This window comes from Anastrepha ludens, chromosome 6, assembly GCF_028408465.1.
Source record: "Anastrepha ludens isolate Willacy chromosome 6, idAnaLude1.1, whole genome shotgun sequence".
Lineage (NCBI taxonomy): Eukaryota > Metazoa > Arthropoda > Insecta > Diptera > Tephritidae > Anastrepha > Anastrepha ludens.
Window position 1 is genome coordinate 17,945,173 of NC_071502.1, and position 23,426 is coordinate 17,968,598.

Here is a 23,426-nt window from a genome sequence, read left to right on the forward strand (position 1 = left end):
TTTTGATAAATTTACGAACAATTTCGATGGAGTTTTCGGTTATTACTGATTTTGGGCGGCCCACATACATGTTCGTTGTCTTTCATGTCCTCACAACCCTCTCTGAAACGTGTAAGTCACTCATGATCTCTGGCACGAGATAGACAATCATCGCCATTAACTTTTTTCATCAATTCAAATGTTTCGGTAAACGCTTTACCGATGTTAAAACAAAATTTGATATTAGCTCTTTGTTCGAAATTCATTTTTGTAGCGATGATACAAGCATACACATATTTTAATATCATTTCTATTGGTAAAGATTCAATTGGTACCAAACTAGTTCGCATTTCATCGAAATATTCACATTTTCAGTCTGCTACATCCCTTACCGACCCTACATAGTTGAGTTATGCCGAGCAGCGTAGCATATTTGTGTGCGCCTGCAGGAGGCCTACAGGAGGCCAGTGTGTATTTATGTATGTGGTTGAGCATTTATACGTTGCTGCGTTCAATGTTGTTTAAACTACTACAAATTAAAAAGAATATTGATGGCACATGTAATGGAAGAGTTGCGAAAAAATGCGCTAAGCCCTTTGCCTAGACACTTGGAAAATATTTAAATATGTGCTCGTGTAAAAAGAACAAAATTTGATATTGCAATTGCTTGGTGTGAAGCATTATTATTTATTATTTTTCAATTTTTTTGTTGGTTTTTTTTTTGCTCTTTGCTTGAAACCTCAAATTGAATACACAAAAGTGTGCGGGCTTGCGGAAATTGAAACGTTTGCTAGAGTACAAAAATCATTCGGTGAATGGGGAAAATTTTGTGAACATACATATTTATTATTTTATTTTTAACTTAAGCCAAATGATTTCAAGCGGGATTATCATAAAGACTTGCATGCAACTTTTGAAACGTATTGGAAAAAATAATTTAACATTAGGTTACTTCTTGTTAACATTTCTTAACAAAAAAGAGTATAATATTAAAAAACAAAAATTAAAAAAAAAATTATTAAATTAAAGCAAACAAAGTTTCATTGAATCCGTGAAGGATTCTGCCAGGCTAAGCAAGAACTCAAGTAGAACTCTTGTAAAAAGAGAGGACGGGGAGTGGGATGAATCTGCAGAAGAATATTTTACTATCCTGGTAAATAATCACTTTCCGCAAAATTCTATTACCTAACGTGGCATTGTCGACACGAGTCGACACCTAGGGCTACTTGATATTTCCCTGGAATCTATTCTGGCAGTTGACAGAATCACAATAGTTTTTCTCCTTTTAAATCTCCAGGTTCTGACGATATCTTGCCTGTGATGCTTCAGAAAACAAGTACCTCGGTGGTTCCTGTCTTGCAAGAAATCTACTTGGCTTGTATCGCTCTTAATCACGTTCTCGCCAACTGGTTGTTTTCATACCCAAGACAGAGAGGAGAGGTCACGACTCGGCCAACGACTTTAGGTCCATAAGTCTTACCTCATTTATTCTAAAAGTGTTTGAAAGAATGTTTGATTATCATATCAGAGAGCACATCAAATCCAAATTATCTCCAGCGCAACACGGAATGAGCCTTACACGATATCGTAGATCAATTGTCACTACGTTAGATAGACTAGAGGTGGAAAGACCTATAAGTCTCTGGATCTCGGCCCTGCTTGGCTGCAGGGAAATAAATGCGGTCGCAAGAGGGGCTAGGGCCACGAGATTTGTTCACAGGGGGACGCCGCAGAGAGGTGTCCTTTCGCTTTCATCGGAAGTTAGGTATCTTGGAATGCGACTTGACTCCAAACTCCATTGGACGCTGCACATTGAAAATCGCCAGTATGGCCTTCTACTCCTGCACATCTATGTTCGGTAAAAAATGTGGACTCAAGCCACAGGTCGTGCAGTGGATGTATCATAGAACGCAGTGGTTTTCCCAATTTTAACGTATGGATGCCCAGTTTGGAGGGAGCTCTTCGGAAGGGCTATAATATCACTAAATTGGGGAGAGTGCAAAGGACTGCATGCATTGGCATCACCGGAGCATTTAAAACTTGGCTCAGTGCTGCCCTGAATGTTGTTTTGCACTTCCTCCCGCCTCTGGAGACAACCTTTCATAAGACGTGGTAGCATTTTCGGGTAGCATTAACGCTGTATTTCTCCGAACTTCGAACAGATCTCTCTATCCGCAAACTAGAGTTTGAGGGTCATGCTAGAGCAATCTTTCCAAATAGGCAGAATTGTTTTGAGGGGAAAATCTACATCGAAGCGTGCTCCACTTTCTTCACTGACGGTGCCAAGATAGAATTGGGAGTCGGAGCAGGGGTTTTCTCTAAATCAGCCAATTAATCTATCTTTGCTACAAGCCTCAATTTTTTGTTTGTTATGAAGTACACCAATCTGTTTTCAGAACCGGGGCTGCCTGCTGATTAAACACTGCTTGGCTTGGGCCATTGGCTCCCTCGGGCCTTTCAAGTCGCCTGGTCCTGATGACACCGGGATCTTGGAGGGATATGAGGGTTGTGTTTTCGTGCCCAAGGCTGGCAAGGTTCCGTTGGTGCTTTCTGACAAGGTGAAGTGCCTAGGTCTAATCCCTGACAGCAAACTAACGTGGAGGCCCAACATTAAGGAGAGAGTAAGGAAAGCACCAATCCTCTTGTATGGATACAAGGGCGCGATTGGCAAAAGATGGGGCCTTTCGCCTAGAGTGGTATTTTGGCTCCATAATACCATAATAAAGCCAATCTTTTTATATGGAGTCGTTGTCGGGTGGAATTCACTGGAGAGTATGACTTCAGTTAAAAGAGAGTTCAAAGGTCTGCACTCATTGGAATCAGTGGGGCGCTTCGAACTACTCCTACATTAGCGCTGATTGTAATGTTAAATTTGGTACCTATAGAAATCGCAGGCAGAACTGTCGCTGCACGTACCGCAAGGCTGAGGGGCTTGGGCCATAAGCTCAATCACACAAATGGGCACTCAAGCATACTCAGAAACTTTGAGTTCATCTCCCCGTCGACGGATCAGTGTATACCCTCGCTTAGTCCAAGCGGAACTTTCTCCACCCATATTTCATCAAGGAGGACTGAAGACAGGGCCTGGTTAACCTGTTCACGGATAGCTCGAAGTTGGGCGGGTTGGAGGAGGAGTATTCTGCAAAGAGCTCCCTATCAAACTTAAATTCAGGTTACCCGATCACTGCAGTGTGTTCCAAGCAGAGGTGGCCGCGATCAAAGAAGCAGCTGACTGGCTACTTACTTGCTTAATAACCGTTAAGAAGGTAAATATTAACTCCGATAGCCAAGCGGCAAATTAGGGCCCTAGGCTCTATTATGGTGCACTCGAAACTGGTCAGGGAATGCATGGTCTCGCTTTCGATTGCTGGTCACAGTGCCAATCCTGGAAACTGCGAAACCGACGAGTTCGCTAGACAAGGGACCTGTGAGGTAGTGTGCCCGCGAAAGGAGAGGATCGGAATCCCCTTGACAACCTGCGCTTTACTCCTGGTAAGAAGGGCTTTGCACCAACTCAGCGAGCGCTGGGCAAGTACACGAACGTGTAAGGTCGCGAAATCCGTCTGGCCACGTTTGGATCAGAGGCATTCGAGGGATATTCTGAAGATGACAAAATCTTACCTCTCAAATTTTGTGGGCATCCTCACGGGGCACTATCCGCGGGGTATACATGCCGTGAAACTCGGAATTACTTCGAGTCCTTTCTCTCCTCCTCGCATCTTCGCTCTAACTTCTTTTCTGCGCCTGCTGACATATCAGGTTTTGATATTAAAAATCTGATGAACTTCATCAGCAGCATAAAACGGCTAACACAATCGCAAATTAGTCACCGTTCATAGTCCACAAATACTCAACCCTCCCTACCCCTCTCCTTTTCGTCCTATCTTTTTTTCCTTTACCTCTTTCCCCCCTTGCAATGGTATCACAAAGGATGAACCAAACTTCTTTCGTCCAAGTGGGCCCACTCTCTAGGCAACCATTATAACCTAACCTAACAACCTGTTTTGGTACACTCTTCATCCGAACGTATGTGAAGTTTCATTTCAACCTGTGAATCCATCAACTACCGTACAGTGTTGTTGTTGTTGTTGAGGCGGTCGAACATTTCCACTGAAATACTCTAATTAGTGACTAGCACCGTTTTACTGCCACTATCTCGTGTGATTATGTATTTGTTTTTTTTTTTCGTTTCGAAGTCAGATCCATTTAGTGAGGTCCAAGTATAAGAGCAAATCCTTTATCTCGATGTCTGAGATCTCCTTAATTTACAGTAGGAAAGGCTTACCGAAGGAGCGGAGTTGTACCCTGGCTAGCCCCGGACATTCACATAAATAGTGGAAAAGACTTTCCTTCTCCCCTTCTGCTCGACAGCTTCTGCAGATAGGATTGAGTCTAGCTGCATGATCCCGTACTTTCCAATGACCTTTAAGGGTTGCAGTGATGCGTGAAATGTTTGGCCGAGAACAGCCTAGTAGGTCCAGTCCGCACAGTGACTGAATCGTTATTTTTGGAAGGTTTAATAGCAAAGCAAATTTATGAACGAATTTTGAAGTAGAAAGGTGGGTTGCGAATTTAAACGTGGTCGTACAAGTCTTGAAGACAAACCACGTCAAGGACGTCCAAAAAACAGCCACAGCAACAATACCAGAAATCGTAGAAAAAATACAGGATATCGTACTGGTGACTGAAAGCGAATTAGTAGAAGCGAATTAGTAGGCAGTGTGAGAAATATTTTGACTAAAGTATCTGGTTTCAGAAAGCAGGGTGCACAATGGGTGCCGCCTTAACTAACAATGGGACAAAAACGCATTCGAATGAGACTTTCTCAGCAGCATTTAGAGCATTAAGTGAAAGCATAAGGTGGATTTTGTGCATCGATTCATGACTATGGATAAGACTTGGGCATAACACCCTAATCCTAAATTCAAACAAGAGGCGCAAGAGTGGTCTGAACCTGGTTCTTGGGCACCGAAACGAGTTCGTGTCCAGTAATCGGAAAAGAAGGGTTTAGCATCAGATTTGGGGGATGCGAAAGGAGTTTTGGTTGTGAATTGAACCTGCAAGCTGGTAAAACAATAAATTCGGAACCGTTTTTTCCTGTAGCTGAAGGAAAAATCTCGTGAAAAAGGACCCAGTTTGCAAAAGAAAAAAAAAACAGTTTTTCATCAGCACAGGAGCATTTTGACAATGACAAAAATCCATTAATTAAAGGACCAATTTTTAGATTATCCACCGTATTCACTAGATTTGGTTCCTATTGTGATGGAACGCAAAACCTATTGAACAACCTAGGAAGGAAAAAATTCGTGCAAAAAACCCAGTTAGCAAAAGAACAAAAAAAAAAACAATTTTTCATCAGGATAGGAGCATTTTGAGAATGACTAAAATCCATAAATTAAAGTTCGGATTTTTGGCGCACCCACCGTATTCATCAGATTTGGCCTCTACTGTATTTTTCTTATCGAACCGCAAAACTCGCTGAACAACCTAGTACATCACTTCCGCATTCCGCATGCCAGCTAACTTATACATGTTTGTAAAAAGGAAATATAAAACAAATTATAATTGCGAAGAAAAATGTACTTATATTTGTATTGGTCAATAAGAGCCCTCACGCCACTGGCATTCTACTGGAGAGTGCTCCAACTCTTTCAACTCCTGCATGCACTTGCAGGCATTCCTTCCATCATTAGAAGTCAAACACCTCATTTGACCCATTTTAGCTGCTCGTAAATGCCAGCAATCAACGTCGCTCGTCCGATTCGAAATAGCTCTTACGAACATACACACACACACACACATGCACACGCACACATACATAAACTCAAACACACTTATGTAGACGCTTGACGCAGCCATTAGTGGTTATATTGGCGTTGCGCGATTGAAGGAGATCAACTTTTACTCACCCCATTTTCCTCTTTTCCTATAGCCTCATCGCTCATACTCATCATAGGCAAGCAAGCGTTGCTGTGTATAGGGGGGAAACCAATAAAATACCAATATTTGCAGTAATACTCGACCAATAACTTTAATTGGCTTTGCTGCTGCTGCTGCTGTTGCTGCTGCTGCTGCAGTTCGAGTAGAACTGAAGTTGAGTGCAGTGTGGAGTGCTTGTAAAACTGTTGCAACTTCAAAAGTGGAAGTGGAAGCGGATGCGGACGTGGAAGTGGAAGTGGGGTCTCCACTTGTGGCTCGTGCATGCATACATACATACATATATACCTATCGGCAGAGTTCAGATCGTCATTCAGGTGGAATGACAGTATTTGTAAATACACTCAACGCACTCGCAATCACATATCTGCTTGTATGAGTAATTCTATATGTGTATGTGCATTTGTGTGTATAGTTAATACACTCTCATTGAGGGTAGTAAATTTTACACTTTACGTTATATTTCACATGCTTCAATTGAATTGCATTTGCTGCGAAGCACATTTGTAATCATTAATGAAGATTTTTTTGTTTTTATATAAATATTCTGGAGTACTTCGTGAGCAATAGTAATAAAATAATAAATTCACAAACGACTTAAAAATTGATGCGATTTTTATTTGACTAGAATTTGTACTTACTCGTACATTCATCTTCTTTTCTTGTTGAAATTTCAATGGTACACTACTATACAATTTTTTTACAGCCAATCATTGAAAAGTAAATATAATAGTGGAAAGTGAATTTTCTTGATATTGGAATACACAACTGTGCGTTTTTGATAAATCAACAAATTTGGACTTTAGCAGACTTTATGTTGCTTTATATTTACGAATAAATTCTGAAGTTTTATAAACAAATTTAAATTTTTCAATTTCACTTTTATTGAAATAGCTTGTTAGCTATGGATATTTAATAGCTTAAATATTATATTATAAAGGGTGGTTAAAGTTCAAAGGCCGATGTTGAATGTAAACCACACCTAAATGTCAACGATGGATGAAATATTATCAAGATATCTCACAAATACAGCATCTATTGTTGTTCCATATTTGGTAGTAGATTCTCTTGGATTGTTGTTGATTTGCAATTGAAATTCTTTTTGAAGTGTGCTTTGAGTGCTGAAATTTTTTAAATTTTCAGGTGGCGCAAAATTAATCATCCAGTTTTGTATTTGAAAATTATTAAATAAAATTAGAAAAAAATTAAATAAAAAAATGACTTTGAGTGATGAAATTTTTTGAATTTTCAGGTGGCGCAAAATTAATCATCCAGTTTTGTATTTGAAAATTATTAAATAAAATTAGAAAAAAATTAAATAAAAAAATGACTTTGAGTGATGAAATTTTTTGAATTTTCAGGTGGCGCAAAATTAATCATCCAGTTTTGTATTTGAAAATTATTAAATAAAATTACAATAGAAAAAAATTAAATAAAAAAATGACTTTGAGTGATGAAATTTTTTGAATTTTCAGGTGGCGCAAAATTAATCATCCAGATTTGTATTTGAAAATTATTAAATAAAATTAAAAAATTAATAAATAAAGAAATTATATTGAGTGATGACTTTTGACCTTTACGCCGGCCATTGCTTGTCTGTTTTTATACAGCAGCTCTACACTTCACAAATTTCAATTATGATTGACGTACTGCACTATTTGTAAAAAATATAAATAATCCGCTAGCATGATTAATTTTGTGTAACTTTATATGATAATCAAAATGTGTCTTTAAGATATCCCTTCCTCCATAGGCTTAAACTTTTTATTCAATTTCAACTTTTGTTCATTACGAGCTGGCATATCTCGAATTTGCTATTAAATAAGTTTGCACTTTTCATTTCGAATTAATAAAGCAATAAATTTGGCATTGCAAAATAGTTCCACTTGGTTTAAATAATTGAGTAATGAAACTTCTTTCTGCTGTGACTCTGCTTTCTGTGACCTTTTGATATTTTTCAACTCAAACACTGACCTTCGTCATTTCTTCGCACAGAGAGCGCGCCTCAAAGGTGCCCACTCTAGCCAGCCTTCCAGTTTCCCATGAATTCTCTGTAATCGAATTCCTATTATCTACATAGCAAATTACCGAACACATTCAAAAACACATAACGCACCAACATTTACTAAGCACTCTCGAGCATCCAACTTGCCGCTCTTTAGCAACTCTACATTTGTCTCTCTAACATGGCACACATACTAACACACTTTAACCCACATCATTTGTGAGTTGTTCCTTTGAAATTGGCTTAGCACTTCTCATACTACTACACTTCTCATACTACCACGGCAAGCGTCGCCACTCCAACGATTCGGCTTACAAGTGAGCCTATAGATGTTTCACATCAAAAAAATTTTATTTTATTCAAAATTAACACCGACCCTTGAAACTTAACCACCCTTTATTAGAATCATCAAATTTAGCGCTTACGAGATAGAAATGCTACTATAGCATCTAACATACACGCACACATTACAGCGCTGCTCACCTTCGAATCGCATATGAGAGCGCACTACTGCTGTTAATGCATGCGGAAACAATAAAAAGTTAATGTTAATGTTAGTGTTGCTTCTCATATTAAATAACTAATAAGTTGTTATTATAAATTATGTTGCGTTGTGGTTTTATGTTAGCACAGGTGAATATTTGCATACAACATTGCTCTCAAAAATGTATTGTTGTTGAGTGCTACGTTACTATAGATGAACGTGTACATACAACAACTCAAAATGCTTTTAGCACTTACAGAATTTTTTTAGATAGTTTTCTTGCATATTCAGCCTTTAATTTTTTTATCTATTACAGTTTTGACGTGATAACGTCTTATAATTCGATTTAACAGGCTGCACGCACGAAAAAATGTGTCGTTACCTTGCTCATTGCATTGAATGAACTGCAAGCGAAAGGGCGGAACGAACGACAAAGCAAACAAAGCAAACGAACGGCAACGTTCGACATCTTGCTCTCTCCTACTTAAGTGGGCGTATATATGTATGTATGTATATGCGCAAATGTACATATATAAATTCACGTATTTGTATTTGCATATGCCTTCTTATTGATTATTATTAATTTGATTCACTTGAAGAATTTAAAATAAAACCAAGTTTGTTAATAATACCTGTTGTTTTAATGTTATTATTATTATTTTTTTATTATATATGAAGGAAAAAATGTATGGTAATATTTACCATATCTATACTAATATTATAAAGAGGAAAACTTTGTTTGTTTGGTTGTAATGAATAGGCTCAAAAACTACTGGACCGATTTTAAAAATTCTTTCACCATTCGAAAGCTACATCACGAGTAACATGGATTATATTTTATTTTGGAAATAGGGCTCGAGATATAGGTCAAAACGTGGATCCGGGTAACCTTCGGATGTGTATGTACAATATGGGTATCAAATGAAAGCTGTTGATAAGTGCTTTAATACGGGGTAATTTTCATACCTATTGATGACTAGGGTCTGGAAATATATGCCAAAACGTGGACCCGCCGTGTCTTTGCACCGAATTAAACCAAACTTCCACACATTGTTAAGGAGGTATTGAAGATGGTTTCCGTATAGTTTGGGTACCTATTGGTAGATATGGTCTCGAGATATAGGTCAAAACGTTGACCCGGGTAACCTTCGGATGTGTATGTACAATATGGGTATCAAATGGAAGCTGTTGGTGAATGCTTTAGTTCAGAGTATTTCAATCCGTTCCGTGACTAGGGTCTCGAGATAGAGACCAAAACGTGGACCCTAGAATGTGTTTGTACAATATGGATATCAAATGAAAGCTGTTGATAAGTGTTTTAATACGGGGTAATTTTCATACCTATTGATGACTAGGGTCTCGAAATATATGCCAAAACGTGGACCCGCCGTGTCTTTGAACCGAATTAAACCAAACTTACACACATTGTTAAGTAGGTATTGAAGATGATTTCCGTATAGTTTGAATACCTATTGGTAGATAGGGTCTCGAGATATAGGTCAAAACGTTGACCCGGGTAACCTTCGGATGTGTATGTACAATATGGGTATCAAATGGAAGCTGTTGGTGAATGCTTTAGTTCAGAGTATTTCCATCCGCTCCGTGACTAGGGTCTCGAGATAGAGACCAAAACCTGGACCCTAGAATGTGTTTGTACAATATGGATATCAAATGAAAGCTGTTGATAAGTGCTTTAATACGGGGTAATTTTCATACCTATTGATGACTAGGGTCTGGAAATATATGCCAAAACGTGGACCCGCCGTGTCTTTGCACCGAATTAAACCAAACTTACACACATTGTTAAGTAGGTATTGAAGATGATTTCCGTATAGTTTGAATACCTATTGGTAGATAGGGTCTCGAGATATAGGTCAAAACGTTGACCCGGGTAACCTTCGGATGTGTATGTACGATATGGGTATCAAATGGAAGCTGTTGGTGAATGATTTAGTTCAGAGTTTTTCCATCCGCTCCGTGACTAGGATCTCGAGATAGGGACCAAAACGTGGACCCTAGAATGTGTTTGTACAATATGGATATCAAATGAAAGCTGTTGATAAGTGCTTTAATAGGGGGTAATTTTCATACCTATTGATGACTAGGGTCTCGAAATATATGCCAAAACGTGGACCCGCCGTGTCTTTGAACCGAATTAAACCAAACTTACACACATTGTTAAGTAGGTATTGAAGATGATTTCCGTATAGTTTGGATACCTATTGGTAGATAGGGTCTTGAGATATAGGTCAAAACGTTGACCCGGGTAACCTTCGGATGTGTATGTACAATATGGGTATCAAATGAAAGCTGTTGGTGAATGCTTTAGTACAGAGTATTTTTCATGCCGCTCCGTGACTGGGGTCTCGAGATATAAATCAAAACGTGGACCCGGGTAACCTTTGGTTGTGTATGTACAATATGGGTATCAAATGAAAGCTGTTGATAAGTGCTTTAATACGTGGTAATTTGTTATGTTATGTTATGTTATGTTATGTTATGTTATGTTATGTTATGTTATGTTATGTTATGTTATGTTATGTTATGTTATGTTATGTTATGTTATGTTATGTTATGTTATGTTATGTTATGTTATGCTATGCTATGTTATGTTATGTTATGTTATGTTATGTTATGTTATGTTATGTTATGTTATGTTATGTTATGTTATGTTATGTTATGTTATGTTATGTTATGTTATGTTATGTTATGTTATGTTATGTTATGTTATGTTATGTTATGTTATGTTATGTTATGTTATGTTATGTTATGTTATGTTATGTTATGTTATGTTATGTTATGTTATGTTATGTTATGTTATGTTATGTTATGTTATGTTATGTTATGTTATGTTATGTTATGTTATGTTATGTTATGTTATGTTATGTTATGTTATGTTATGTTATGTTATGTTATGTTATGTTATGTTATGTTATGTTTTGTTATGTTATGTTATGTTATGTTATGTTATGTTATGTTGTGTTATGTTGTGTTGTGTTGTGTTATGTTATGTTATGTTAAAGTATTTTATGTTATGTTAATGTTAACTCATTCTCTATATCCATACAAAATATCTATCAAACAAATAAAATTAAAATTTTCTTTTGAAAAATGCAACCATTCAATCAGTATTTTCTTATGACGTTATCACGTTAAACTATCGTCAGTAAACCGACTTTACAGACCACCTCTTTTTTAAGGACTTTAAGGTTTCAAACGATAGCTTTTTCAAAAAATTATTTTAAATATTTACCCAGCCCATGATATTAATGCGAAAATCGATCGAGCTGGCCTATCCAGCTAACAAAAAACTGGTTGCTTTCTTTTCGCCTGAACAAATGTAGATTCTAGCCTTAGTAGCCCTAGTAGCCTTACTTTATGGGAAGTAAGTTCAACAATTTTTTTTAAATTTTATTTTTCATAAAATATCAAGAAGAACGAACCTGGTTTTCATTTGCGTCTCTGAAAAGATATCGTTTCGAAGCCATAAAAATGACTGCATACTCGTATTAACCAATATTTGTGCGTATGTACATATGTGAGTCATATGTATGTGTATGTGAGTCATGTGTAAGAGTATGTGTATGTGTATGTGAGCCACATATTTATATCTACATATGTACTTACTTTGCAACCGCTGTCTGCTTTCCCTAGCGCTCTTCCAACATTCGCCTCACCTTCCTTTGATTGCTTTCTTCTGTCGTGCTCCTATTGAATCAGCCACTTCATGTCTTGAATGGGGAAACCATACAAAGAATTACTGCAAACTCTTCGCCTATTTAATGGGCTCAGACAGTTGGTAGCCATTCACGAAATTAGTCGCAGCAGAAAGAAAATTGCTATGCAACAATTCGTGTAACACATTAACATTAGGGTGCGCCTATAATTCAAATTTAATTGGATTACTAAAATCAGATACCGAATAGAGTTAATTTTGAGATTCTCAAAGGTATATATGTATGTGCATAAGTAGATGCCCTACAATTATCATAAATGCTATTGTAATATTTAAAAAAAAATTGCTAAAGTCGCTGTTTAATGATTTTATTATTGGTATTTATTGAGCGCTCATATACCATTAGGTTAAAGGCCTGTAATTATCGGTACTAACCATCGATAGTTCCTAGTTAGCTTTTGCCCGCCTAACGATAAACTATCGAAATCTATTCTAATGTATTTATTGAATGGTGAGACTCCAAAAATAATCGGTTTTGATAATTCAGGATTCAAGTCTGGACAATCAGTATAACAGCTGTGTCTCTCCATGACTATTTTTGTACTCATCATTGAACTAACTATCGCTAGTTAACCAGTTAACCTGATTGGCAGTCAATAGGTTAAACGAGTTTGATGATCATTGAGTGGTGAGACTCCAAAAATAATATTTTTGCGGTTTTGATAATTCATCAAATTCATCAAATAAAAAGAAAAAAAAATAAATAAATAAAAAAATAAATAAATAAATAAAAAATAAAAATAAAAAAAAGTATAACAGCTTTGGCTCTCCATAACTAATTTTGTACCCATCGTCGAACTGACTATCGATAGTTAACCAGTTGACCTGATTGGCGGTCATTTGGATCATTGAGTGGTGAGATGCCAAAAATTATTTACAGTAGATTCTGTTTTTATGCGGTATATACGTTCCACAAGAAACAGCATAAAAAGAAAACTGCTTAAAAAAAGCAACCAGTTCTATAGTAAAACTATAGATAGGTTTCAAAAGTGCTAAGAACCGCATAAATCTGAAATAATTAAATAAAATCGCATACACAAAAAATTGTATTTTTCAAAATTATATAATTATTTAAGAAACGTCAGAATCGAAAAATAAATTTACATCGTCAGAAATAGAATCAGACAATATCCGCATGTTGCGCATTCGTTTAGGATTTAGCGTAAAATCACTTTCGTCACTTGAGGAAATGTACACGTCTGATCTGGATGGTGATGCAGGCAGTTCCATACTTGTGGGGTTAGCATTTCTGGTGTAATCTGTGATGAGTTTTTGCTTAGCTGGTTTAGAATCTTGTTTATACAATTCCCGATAGATCGACATGAATTTTTTAATTAAAAAAAAAAAACGCAGTATTTCAAAACCGCATAAAAAAACCACATAAAAACACAATCTACTGTATTTGTTTATTTTTTTCTTGATAGTGTTCGGCAGCTGCTGATATTGGCCATCGATAGTGACCGATATTTATTTACCAAGAATCGATTAAGGGGTTAGGGGTAGTCAGAGGCCCGAAAAAATGATGATTTTCACGAATTTTTTTTTGCTACTTAATTAACTTATTTAACAAAAATAAAAACATAGCATAAAAACATCATGTTTTAACTTGACTTCACCAAAATTTCAAAAAAAAAATTAATAATTGCAAAAGTTATCGCTGTTTGTGTGAAGCCCGTTTCTCCAGAAGTCCCTTGCGGTGAACATCGCAAGTCCTTGCAGATTCATCTAAAACCAATCGGATGAGAAAAATTATTTTTATTGATAGATAATCTCGAGCCGGATCGAAGCTTTTTGTTTTTTTCAAAATGAACAAAATGGCGGCCTCAGAAAATTTTTTCCAGATTTTAGAAAAAAAACCAACAGTTAATTGTTAAAAAAAAATCGAAATTTTTGAAAAAAGTTTTTTATGTTTTTCAAAAGCTGTATCAATTTTATTGAAATCTACGTAGCGGTTTTTAAGTTACAGTGTTCACCAGTTTGAAAAACATAGTTTTGAGAAAAACGCATTTAAAGTTTTGCTATCGGCTCCGGAGCGGCCGAGCGCCCTTTGTTAATTGTTGAATAACTCGAAAAGTATTTGTCGGATTCACTTCAAATTTTTACACAATATTTTTAAAACATTATACTTTAAGAAAATGCAAAAAAAAGAATCGATTTTTTGAAAATTCTGACTACCCCTAACCCCTTAAATATCGACTGTTTTTCAATTTTGTTATTCTGCACTGTGAACCAAACATTATTTATTTGAGCTAAATATTTCGTGTAGAAGTGCGAAATTATCGATGGTTATCGATAGGCACCGATGGTTTTTGTGATATATCAAAAGAGGCTATTATTAAGCGCTGATACACTAAAAATTACATATTTAAGTCGGTTAGTTCAGATTAAAGGTCTGCAATTGCTGAAAAATTGCAAAAAATATTCACTCCATCTTCGAAAACACTTAGAATTTATTTAGAAACTCCTTACACTGTAAAAAATATTCACTCCAGCTTCGAAAAACATTCTAATTTATTTAGAAAGTCTTTATAAGCGCAAAATATATCCACTCCAGCTTCGAAAAAAATTCAAATTTATTTATACCAACTTCGAAAAAAGTTCGAATTTACTTAGTAAATTTTAACACTGCAAAAAATATTCACTCCAACATCAAAGAAAAATCGAATTTATTTATACCAACTTCGAAAAAAGTTCGAATTTACTTAGTAAATCCCTACACTGCAAAAAGTTTTCACTCCACCATCGAAAAAAGTTCGAATTTATTTAAAAAGTACTGCAAAAAATATTCACTCCAACTTCGAAAAATATTCGAGTTTATTTAAAAAGTACTGCAAAAAATATTCACTTCAACTTCGAAAAAAAAATCGAGTTTATATAGAAAGTCATTATACCGCAAAAAATATTCACTCCAACATCGAAAAAAAAATCGAATTTGTTTATATCAACTTCGAAAAAAATTTGAATTCGAGTTTATTTAGAAAGCCCTTACACTGCAAAAAATATTCACTTCAACTTCGAAAAAAATTCGAAATTATTTAGAAAGCTCTAATACTGCAAAAAACATTCATTTCAACTTGATGGGAATACAGGCTCGAAATATCTGTGCTTAAGGAGACCTGGTAGTCTAGGGCCCGATAATTTAGGGTATTTTCAGAAATTTTATTTTTTACAATAAAAAAAATTAAAAACGATATTTAAATTTTTTAAGCCTTTTATTTAACTTCTTTTTCATACAAAAAAAAAAAAATTATGTTTTTAATTTAAAAAATGGCGTAGAAGTTCCACCTCCCGAAAAATTGGACCTGGACGGCGTTGTCCATTTACTTCTCTTTACTTTACTTTGTCTTCTATTTATCTAAAACACAAAAACCAAAAAAATTATTAATCAGTATGTCCCGTTACTAGAGAGAAATGGCGCAGTTTTGAATTTGACACTCTAAAAATCGGTTTTTTTTGTCAATATTTTAATCAAAAAAAAGACGAAATAATTGAAATAATAATATGATTGTAGTGCGGGCGATAGCCATTGATGTTATGAACAAAATATTAAAACTGCAAATGAATCGGCTGAATAGTTGTTTTTTTTTTTTGATATCACCAGGTCGAAAAAAGTCATTTAGAGATAAATGAGTTTAAAATTTGAGGTACAGGAGCGCGTGAACCGCTCTCTACCTAGTTAATGGGCTGTAGAAGCTGAGATATTGGGAATTTCAGCATGAAAATTTCACAGTATATTCTTAAGGACCTCTTCTTCTTCTTAATTGGCGCGATAACCGCTTACGCGATTTTGGCCGAGATTAACAAAGCGCGCCAGTCGTTTCTCTCTCGTGCTAACCGGCGCCAATTGGACACACCAAGTGAAGCCAAGTCCTTCTCCACCTGATCTTTCCAACGCAGAGGAGGCCTTCCTCTTCCTCTGCTACCACCAGCTGGTACCGCATCGAATACTTTCAAAGCCGGAGCGTTTGTATCCATTCGGACGACATGACCCAGCCAACGAAGCCGCTGGATCTTTATTCGCTGCGCTATGTCTATGTCGTCGTAAAGCTCATACAGCTCATCGTTCCATCGTCTACGATATTCGCCGTTGCCAACGTGCAAAGGTCCAAAAATCTTCCGCAGAATCTTTCTCTCGAACACTCCAAGCGTCGCTTCATCGGATGTTGTCATCGTCCAAGCTTCTGCGCCATACGTTAGGACGGGCATGATGAGAGTCTTGTAGAGTGTTAGTTTTGTTCGTCGAGAGAGGACTTTACTGCTCAATTGCCTACTTAGTCCAAAGTAGCACTTGTTGGCAAGAGAGATTCTACGTTGGATTTCAAGGCTGACATTGTTATCGGTGTTAATGCTGGTTCCTAAATAAACGAAATTTTTTACAACCTCAAAATTATAACTGTCAACAGTGACGTGGGTGCCGATACGCGAGTGCGCCGACTGTTTGTTTGAAGACAGGAGGTACTTCGTTTTGTCCTCGTTCACCACCAAACCCATTCGCTTTGCCTCTTTATCCAGTTTGGAGAAGGCAGAACTAACAGCGCGGTTGTTAAGGCCGATGATATCAATATCATCGGCATACGCCAACAATTGTACGCTCTTATAAAATATTGTGCCTGAGCGATTAAGTTCTGCGGCTCGTAAGATGCTCTCCAACATCAGGTTAAAGAAGTCACACGACAGCGAGTCACCCTGTCTGAAACCTCGTTTGGTATCAAACGGCTCGGAGAGGTCCTTCCCAATTCTGACGGCGCTGCTGGTGTTGAGCAACGTCATCTTACATAGCCGCATTAGTTTTGCGGGGATACCAAATTCAGACATCGCGGCATACAGGTAACTCCTTTCCGTACTGTCGAATGCAGCTTTGAAGTCGACGAAAAGATGGTGTGTGTCGATTCTCCTTTCATGGGTCTTTTCCAGGATTTGGCGTATTGAGAATATTTGGTCAATGGTGGACTTTCCAGGTCTGAAGCCACACTGATAAGGTCCAATCAGTTGGTTGACGGTGGGCTTCAGCCTTTCACACAATACGCTCGCTAGAACCTTATAGGCGATATTTAGAAGACTAATCCCGCGGTAATTGGCACAAATTGCAGGATCGCCCTTCTTATGGATTGGGCAGAGCACACTTAAATTCCAATCGGCAGGCATGCTTTCATCCGACCATATTTTGCATAGGAGCTGATGCATGCACCTTACCAGCTCCTCGCCGCCATGTTTGAATAGCTCAGCCGGCAGTCCGTCGGCGCCCGCGGCTTTGTTGTTTTTTAGCCGTGATATTGCTATTCTCACCTCGTCATGGTCGGGTAACGGAACGACAATTCCGTCGTCAACGATTGGGGTATCGGGATCTTCACATTCTCTATGACATGCGCAGCTGTCACCGTTTAACAGGTTCGAGAAGTGTTCCCTCCATAATTTAAGATTTCTCTGAACGTCAGTCACCAGATCGCCGTCTTTGTTCTTACAGGAAAACGCCCCGGTCTTGAAACCTTCTGTAAGCCGCCGAACTTTCTGGTAAAATTTTCGGGCGTTGTTCCTGTTGGCCAGCATCTCAAGCTCCTCGCACTCACGTATTTCGGCCTCTCGTTTCTTCTGTCGGATAATACGTCTCTCTTCCTTTTTCAGCTCTCTGTAGCGATCCCACATGGCTCGCGTTGCGCCCGATCGCAGCGTGGCTCTATAGGCGGCATCCTTTCTTTCTGCGGCAGCATGACATTCCTCGTCGTACCAATTGTTTTTTCGGGCTTGCCGGAATCCGATTTCTTCTTCGGCGGCGGTACGTAGTGAACGAGAAATGTTGCTCCATTGCTCGCGCATGCCGGTTTGTTGGGCAGTGCTCTCCGAGAGCAGAAGTGAGAGTCGAGTGGCGAATCTTCTGGCTGTCTGTTGTGATTGCAGCTTTTCGATGTCGAACATTCTTTGCGTAGGTAGATGTACGTTTTTTGCTGCACAGAGGCGGGTGCGCAGCTTGGCTGCAACAAGGTAATGATCCGAGTCGATGTTGGGCCCTCGGATCGTACGTACATCTAATACACTAGAAGCGTGTCTTCCATCTATCACAACATGATCGATCTGGTTTCGCGTTTTTCGATCAGGAGACAGCCAGGTAGCTTGATGTATCTTTTTATGCTGGAATCTGGTGCTGCAGACTACCATGTTTCGGGCCCCGGCGAAGTCGATCAGCCTCTGTCCGTTACCGGATGTTTCGTTGTGCAGGCTGAATTTTCCGACTGTGGGACCAAAAATTCCCTCCTTGCCCACCCTGGCGTTGAAGTCGCCAAGCACGATTTTTATGTCGTGGCGGGGGCAGCGCTCATAGGAACGTTCCAAGCGCTCATAGAAGGAATCTTTGGTCGCATCGTCCTTCTCTTCCGTCGGGGCGTGGGCGCAAATTAGCGAGATGTTAAAAAAACGCGCTTTGATGCGGATTATTGCGAGACGCTCGTCCACCGGAGTGAACGACAGTACTTGGCGACGAAGTCTCTCTCCCACAACAAATCCGACACCGAATTTGCGCTCCTTTACATGGCAGCTGTAGTAGACGTCGCAAGGTCCTATGGTTTTCTTACCTTGCCCCGTCCATCGCATCTCTTAAGTGATAGTGGTGTGAGCCTTTACTCTCACGAGGATATCAACCAGTCGGGCCGAGACACCTTCCCCATTAAGGGACCGGACATTCCAGGTGCGTGCCCTCAAATCATATTCCTTATTTCGTTTGCAGGGGTCGTCATCAGTAAAGGCAGTTCTCATCCGAGGCTTTGTAATTCTTTTCATTGGGGGGGATTTTTAAGTGGCGGGTCCCAAACCCAGCGCACAACCAGCTATCCTGGAATGCTTCGCCTTCTCACGTTAGCTCACTCCCGAACGGGTGTTCGGAAGCTACCCAGAGGATACGTGGGCTAATCCCGGCCGTTGTGAGCTGCTTGAACCATATGTAGAAGAATCGTCCTGGCCACTCCCAAGTGAATGGCGATCAGTAACTTTCCCCACTTGCGTGGACTTCTACACATGGAACCATCCTTCTTAAGGACCTATACTTTCGAAATATCGAAAAAACAAAAAATCGATTTTTTTGAAATTTCTAGACCATCTTAGGGGACCCTTAATATCGATGCAGACTACCTGTTGTGAATCACCATTAATCAATTAGAGTCTGTTATTCGAATTTATTTATTAATCGGTGAGAATCCACGCAATATTTATTTGCGCTTGATAGTTTCGGTTAGAGGCCCGAAACTATCATTGATAATGGCCATCGTTAGTGGTCGACAGTCAACGACTCTCATCGTTAAACTATCGAAAAACGTTAGAATTTATTTTTATTTTTTTTTTTACTTGGTAGTCTTGGAATGTGGACCTGTATTATCAATACCTACTATCGACACTGGGCGTCGATGAATTACCAGCCTACTGCGAGCTTCCTGCTTTGTAGTTCACTCACATATTAACTCTTGAAGCTTAACTCAGAAGCTCAACACTTGAAATTAACTCTTTCCATCACTTTTGCATTCGTGCTCTGCTTCTTCTCGTTTGTAGTTTCTACTTTAGAATTAAAGAGCTCTGAAATCCTCACACCATAAAAAAATATGCAGCTACCCTATTATACTTGCACCTTCTTACTCGCTTAGTTCTTCGTGCACTCAGGTGTAAGAGCCTGATAGCAATTTATTCGACCTGTTTGCTTGTTCGAATAAAAGCGATGATTACACTGTTTTACCAGTGTATTATTCGTTGAATTTGCATATGTATGTTAAGTATGCATGTAACTAATAAATTATATTGTAAGCGCATCTATTTTCCATGTTTACTAATCCTAAATTTCTCTCCTTTACTCGCTTACTTACAGGTTTCTCCCAGTCGCTAAATGACAATTCACTAATTATCCAGCGTTCATCTCGACTCAAACAATACCAAAGTAAAAATGGCTTTTCAACGCAGCTACAGCAAAGTATGGTGGGGTTCCGATAATCAACAAATACCCTCATCACTGGCATTGTCCTCAGCGGCTGGTGGTGCATCCTCTATCGGCAACGGCACCAGTTTTACTAGCGGCGGATTCTATTACGGTTCTCACTTCTCACAACTGACACAACAGCAACTTAACGCGCAACGTTTTCACTACAAGAATCACAGTGGCGGCGGCTATCATTCACTCGATTCGGGCAGCTTTCGATCGCATGTCGGAAATTTGTCGCGCATTCAGGAAGTCGATGATGAGCACAACAATTCCAAATCGTTGTGGGGCAAACGTGATAGTCCTGGTAGTCTGCGTAGTCAGGTGAGTGTGGCGACAATGCAATGTGGCGACCGATAATAATTCTTTTGTTGTCTTGCGCTTCAGAGTGCTTGCATTCTTTCCGCAAAAGCTGTGAATATTGTTGCTAACTTTTGTGTGTGTACACCTTTTAATCAATTTGCAGGACTCCGGCTTCTCTGACAATGATGAGTCGCACAGCTGCCGCTCTTCGAAACCCAGCTCGCCCAGCGCAAAGTCGACAGGCAGTGCAGTTAGTTCACCGAATTCGGCGCGTTCGGTGACGGTGGCGACGCCACCCACAGTTATCCGACGCGTTGGCAAATCGGAATTCTATTCACCATTGGTGAGCGTATCGCGTCGCATATCATTTTCCGGTTCACCTGCCACAACGGTCGCACTAGATGCCGCCATTGCCGGCAGTAATCTAAAAAGTGACTCACCAACACAAATGCAGCAATGCTTGACTGCTGCTGACGAGCTGCTGATGAGTGAGGCAGTGAGCGCTGCGAAGAAATTGAATTTTGATGATTTGAATGCGGGTGGTGGGCAGGCAATTGCCGCACCGCAACAAGCGCAAAAGCAACAACCGAAACGTCGCCGTCGCATTATTCGTCAGCCAACCAAGCCATTGTCGCCCACAAAGCGGCGCACATTGCTGGAAGAGACTGACGACAATAGCGACCAAGAAGGCGGCGACGCCGGTAGTGATGTGACAAGTAATTCATTTGTTGAGCTCGAGCGTTCAGCGGAGCGTAATCGCTCACGTACGCGTTTGCACATTGTGCCAGCCTACAATAATGAAACGGTCTATCTAGGCGTTACAACAACTCCCACTGCTGCCAGTGAGCCGTACAACAATGAAACAGTGATTTTGGGCGCCGGTGGTGAAATTACAAATGCTGTCATTGAGGACGACAACAATAACACGCTTAAGTTAGACGAATTGAATGAGACAATGTCGCCGTTGAAGACGGATGAGCAACGTTACTTGGCTAGTACGAGCACTCCGAAAACTTCTACATGCGATGCGCGTCCCTGGTCGCAAATATCCTTTCGTCACAGCAGCAGCACGCATGAGTACGATAATCCGCTATTGAACGGTCACGCGCCTGACTTGCAACATTGGCTACATGACTTGCGTTCGTCATACGAACATGAAGTGATGTCTACGCTGCAGACAAAGTCCATTGCACAGGAAGCCTTCAAGAATCTGACCATCACCACAAATACGGTGGCGAAATTAATACGCCAGCTGCAGCAGCGCGCTCTTTGTGCGCAATCGGATTTTGAACGCGTCGAGCGCATACTCTTGGGCACACAAGAAGCCACACTACACGAAGCGCTTTCCAGCGCCGAACAGTTGGTTGAGAATGTGATAGAATTTACGCAGGTGCTTGAGCGCCGCGCTGTTTTCTTTAACGACTCCAGGCTCGATCGTAAGCGCTTTCAAGAGAATATCGAGCAGATACGCATAATTACAAAGGATACGCGCTACTCGTTGGAACGTCAGCATTACATGAATTTGGAGTCACTATTGGATGATGTGCACGTGCTGAAGCGCTACCTATTGATTAGCGTGCGGCAAGTGTTTGAGAAAATGGTGCGCATTATTGTACAGAGCGTGGAGCAGGGTCAATGTGATTTGATGCTGCGCGCTAATATTAATATGATAGCTACGCTGATGAATATCGATTACGAAGGCTTCGCCTCACTCACTGACGCATTCGTGCAGAACGAAGCAGTGCGCGCCTTACTCGTCGTTTGCCTCGAGAATAAGTTATCATCTGTGCGCGCGCTGGCATTGCGTGCACTTGCGACCATTTGCTGCTCACCGGCAGCGATTGCGCAGTTGGGCGCCTGTGGTGGCATTGAGATTGTACGCGATATTGTGCAGGTTCCGGGCAAAGAGCGCACAGGCGAGCTGAAGCGAGGTGATATCGAGCGACGTGAGGCGGTCTCGTTGTTAACACAAATCACTGCAGCCTGGCACGGACCAGAACATCGAGTGGACGGACTCAAGGCTTGCGCAGAGATCATAGTGGAGGGACTAACACAGCTTATCACGGGCACTTCTTGTGCGCAGACGTTGCTGTTGTGTGCGGCAGCACTGAACAACCTCAGCCGGATCGAGGTGACATCGCACTACTCGATAATGTCGAACGAGGCGATATTCAAGTTGATCGAAGTGGTGCAGGGACGTGAAGCAGATGCATCCATTTTTCTATATGTGAGTATATTAAGATATAGTTAGATTTTTATTTAGAAGTACGAGTGTAGGGTCTACAAAGAGGGTAAAGTCGGCAGGGCGGTTGGTGAAGCATTCCTGAAGTAGGCAACAGAATGAAGAACGGACTTAGAATTATCCTTGATGATAACTCATGCTTATCACAAAAAAAAAAATCAGTGACTCCTTTATGCCAAGTTGAATATTTAAGGTTATTCCAAGGCTGAGAATTCCCAAGGGGAAATAAGATTGCATGAGAGATTTAGTATAGTCGTACTCTATTTTTTTTCCTTGCTCACTCCACTCGGGAGCCTCGACAGGACTCAGTCTTGCGCTGGTTTCGTGCAGGGTAGGTGATTAGTCTGCCGTGGTTTTCTATAGCTCGAAGTAAAATTTAGAAAGCAGTAGAGACTTTGGACACATCTTACTTAAAATCATGCTGCAGCGCCCCGATGCTAGAGGGAACTTCTAAGGCCAACATGCCGCATGCTGCATTGCGATACATTGACCAACTGCGGATCATCGGTTACCCCGCAGCGACCAGAGCCAATAATAGGAATCCATTCTACAAGTATCATGAGTTGACTCAGCAATTATGTATGCAATTTACATAAATAGAGCTGCAAAGTATTGACTTGTGACAAGCCTGAACAGAAAACTGTCAAACTTTCTACTCAAACTTGGAAGAAAAGACGTTCGGTTGATGGTCGGTATTATTGCAGGGCACACCCCATGGGGTCAGCATATGACTACCATTGGAATCATTGAGGACTCGATTTGCCTGCCTTGCTTAGAGGAGGCGGTTAG

At 39.7% G+C, this 23,426-nt stretch overlaps 1 protein-coding gene across 1 annotated transcript in view; it reads left to right on the top strand.

Annotated features, from left to right (window-relative positions):
• The window catches only part of LOC128868034 (uncharacterized), a 98,489-nt gene that overhangs the window by 69,193 nt on the left and 5,870 nt on the right, over positions 1-23,426 (top strand). Inside the window, exons 2-3 of the mRNA XM_054109750.1 lie at positions 19,985-20,416; positions 20,559-22,622. Of these exons, the coding sequence (XP_053965725.1) occupies positions 20,060-20,416; positions 20,559-22,622 (2,421 nt within the window). The 5' untranslated portion in view covers positions 19,985-20,059. The remainder of the gene's footprint in view (positions 1-19,984; positions 20,417-20,558; positions 22,623-23,426) is intronic.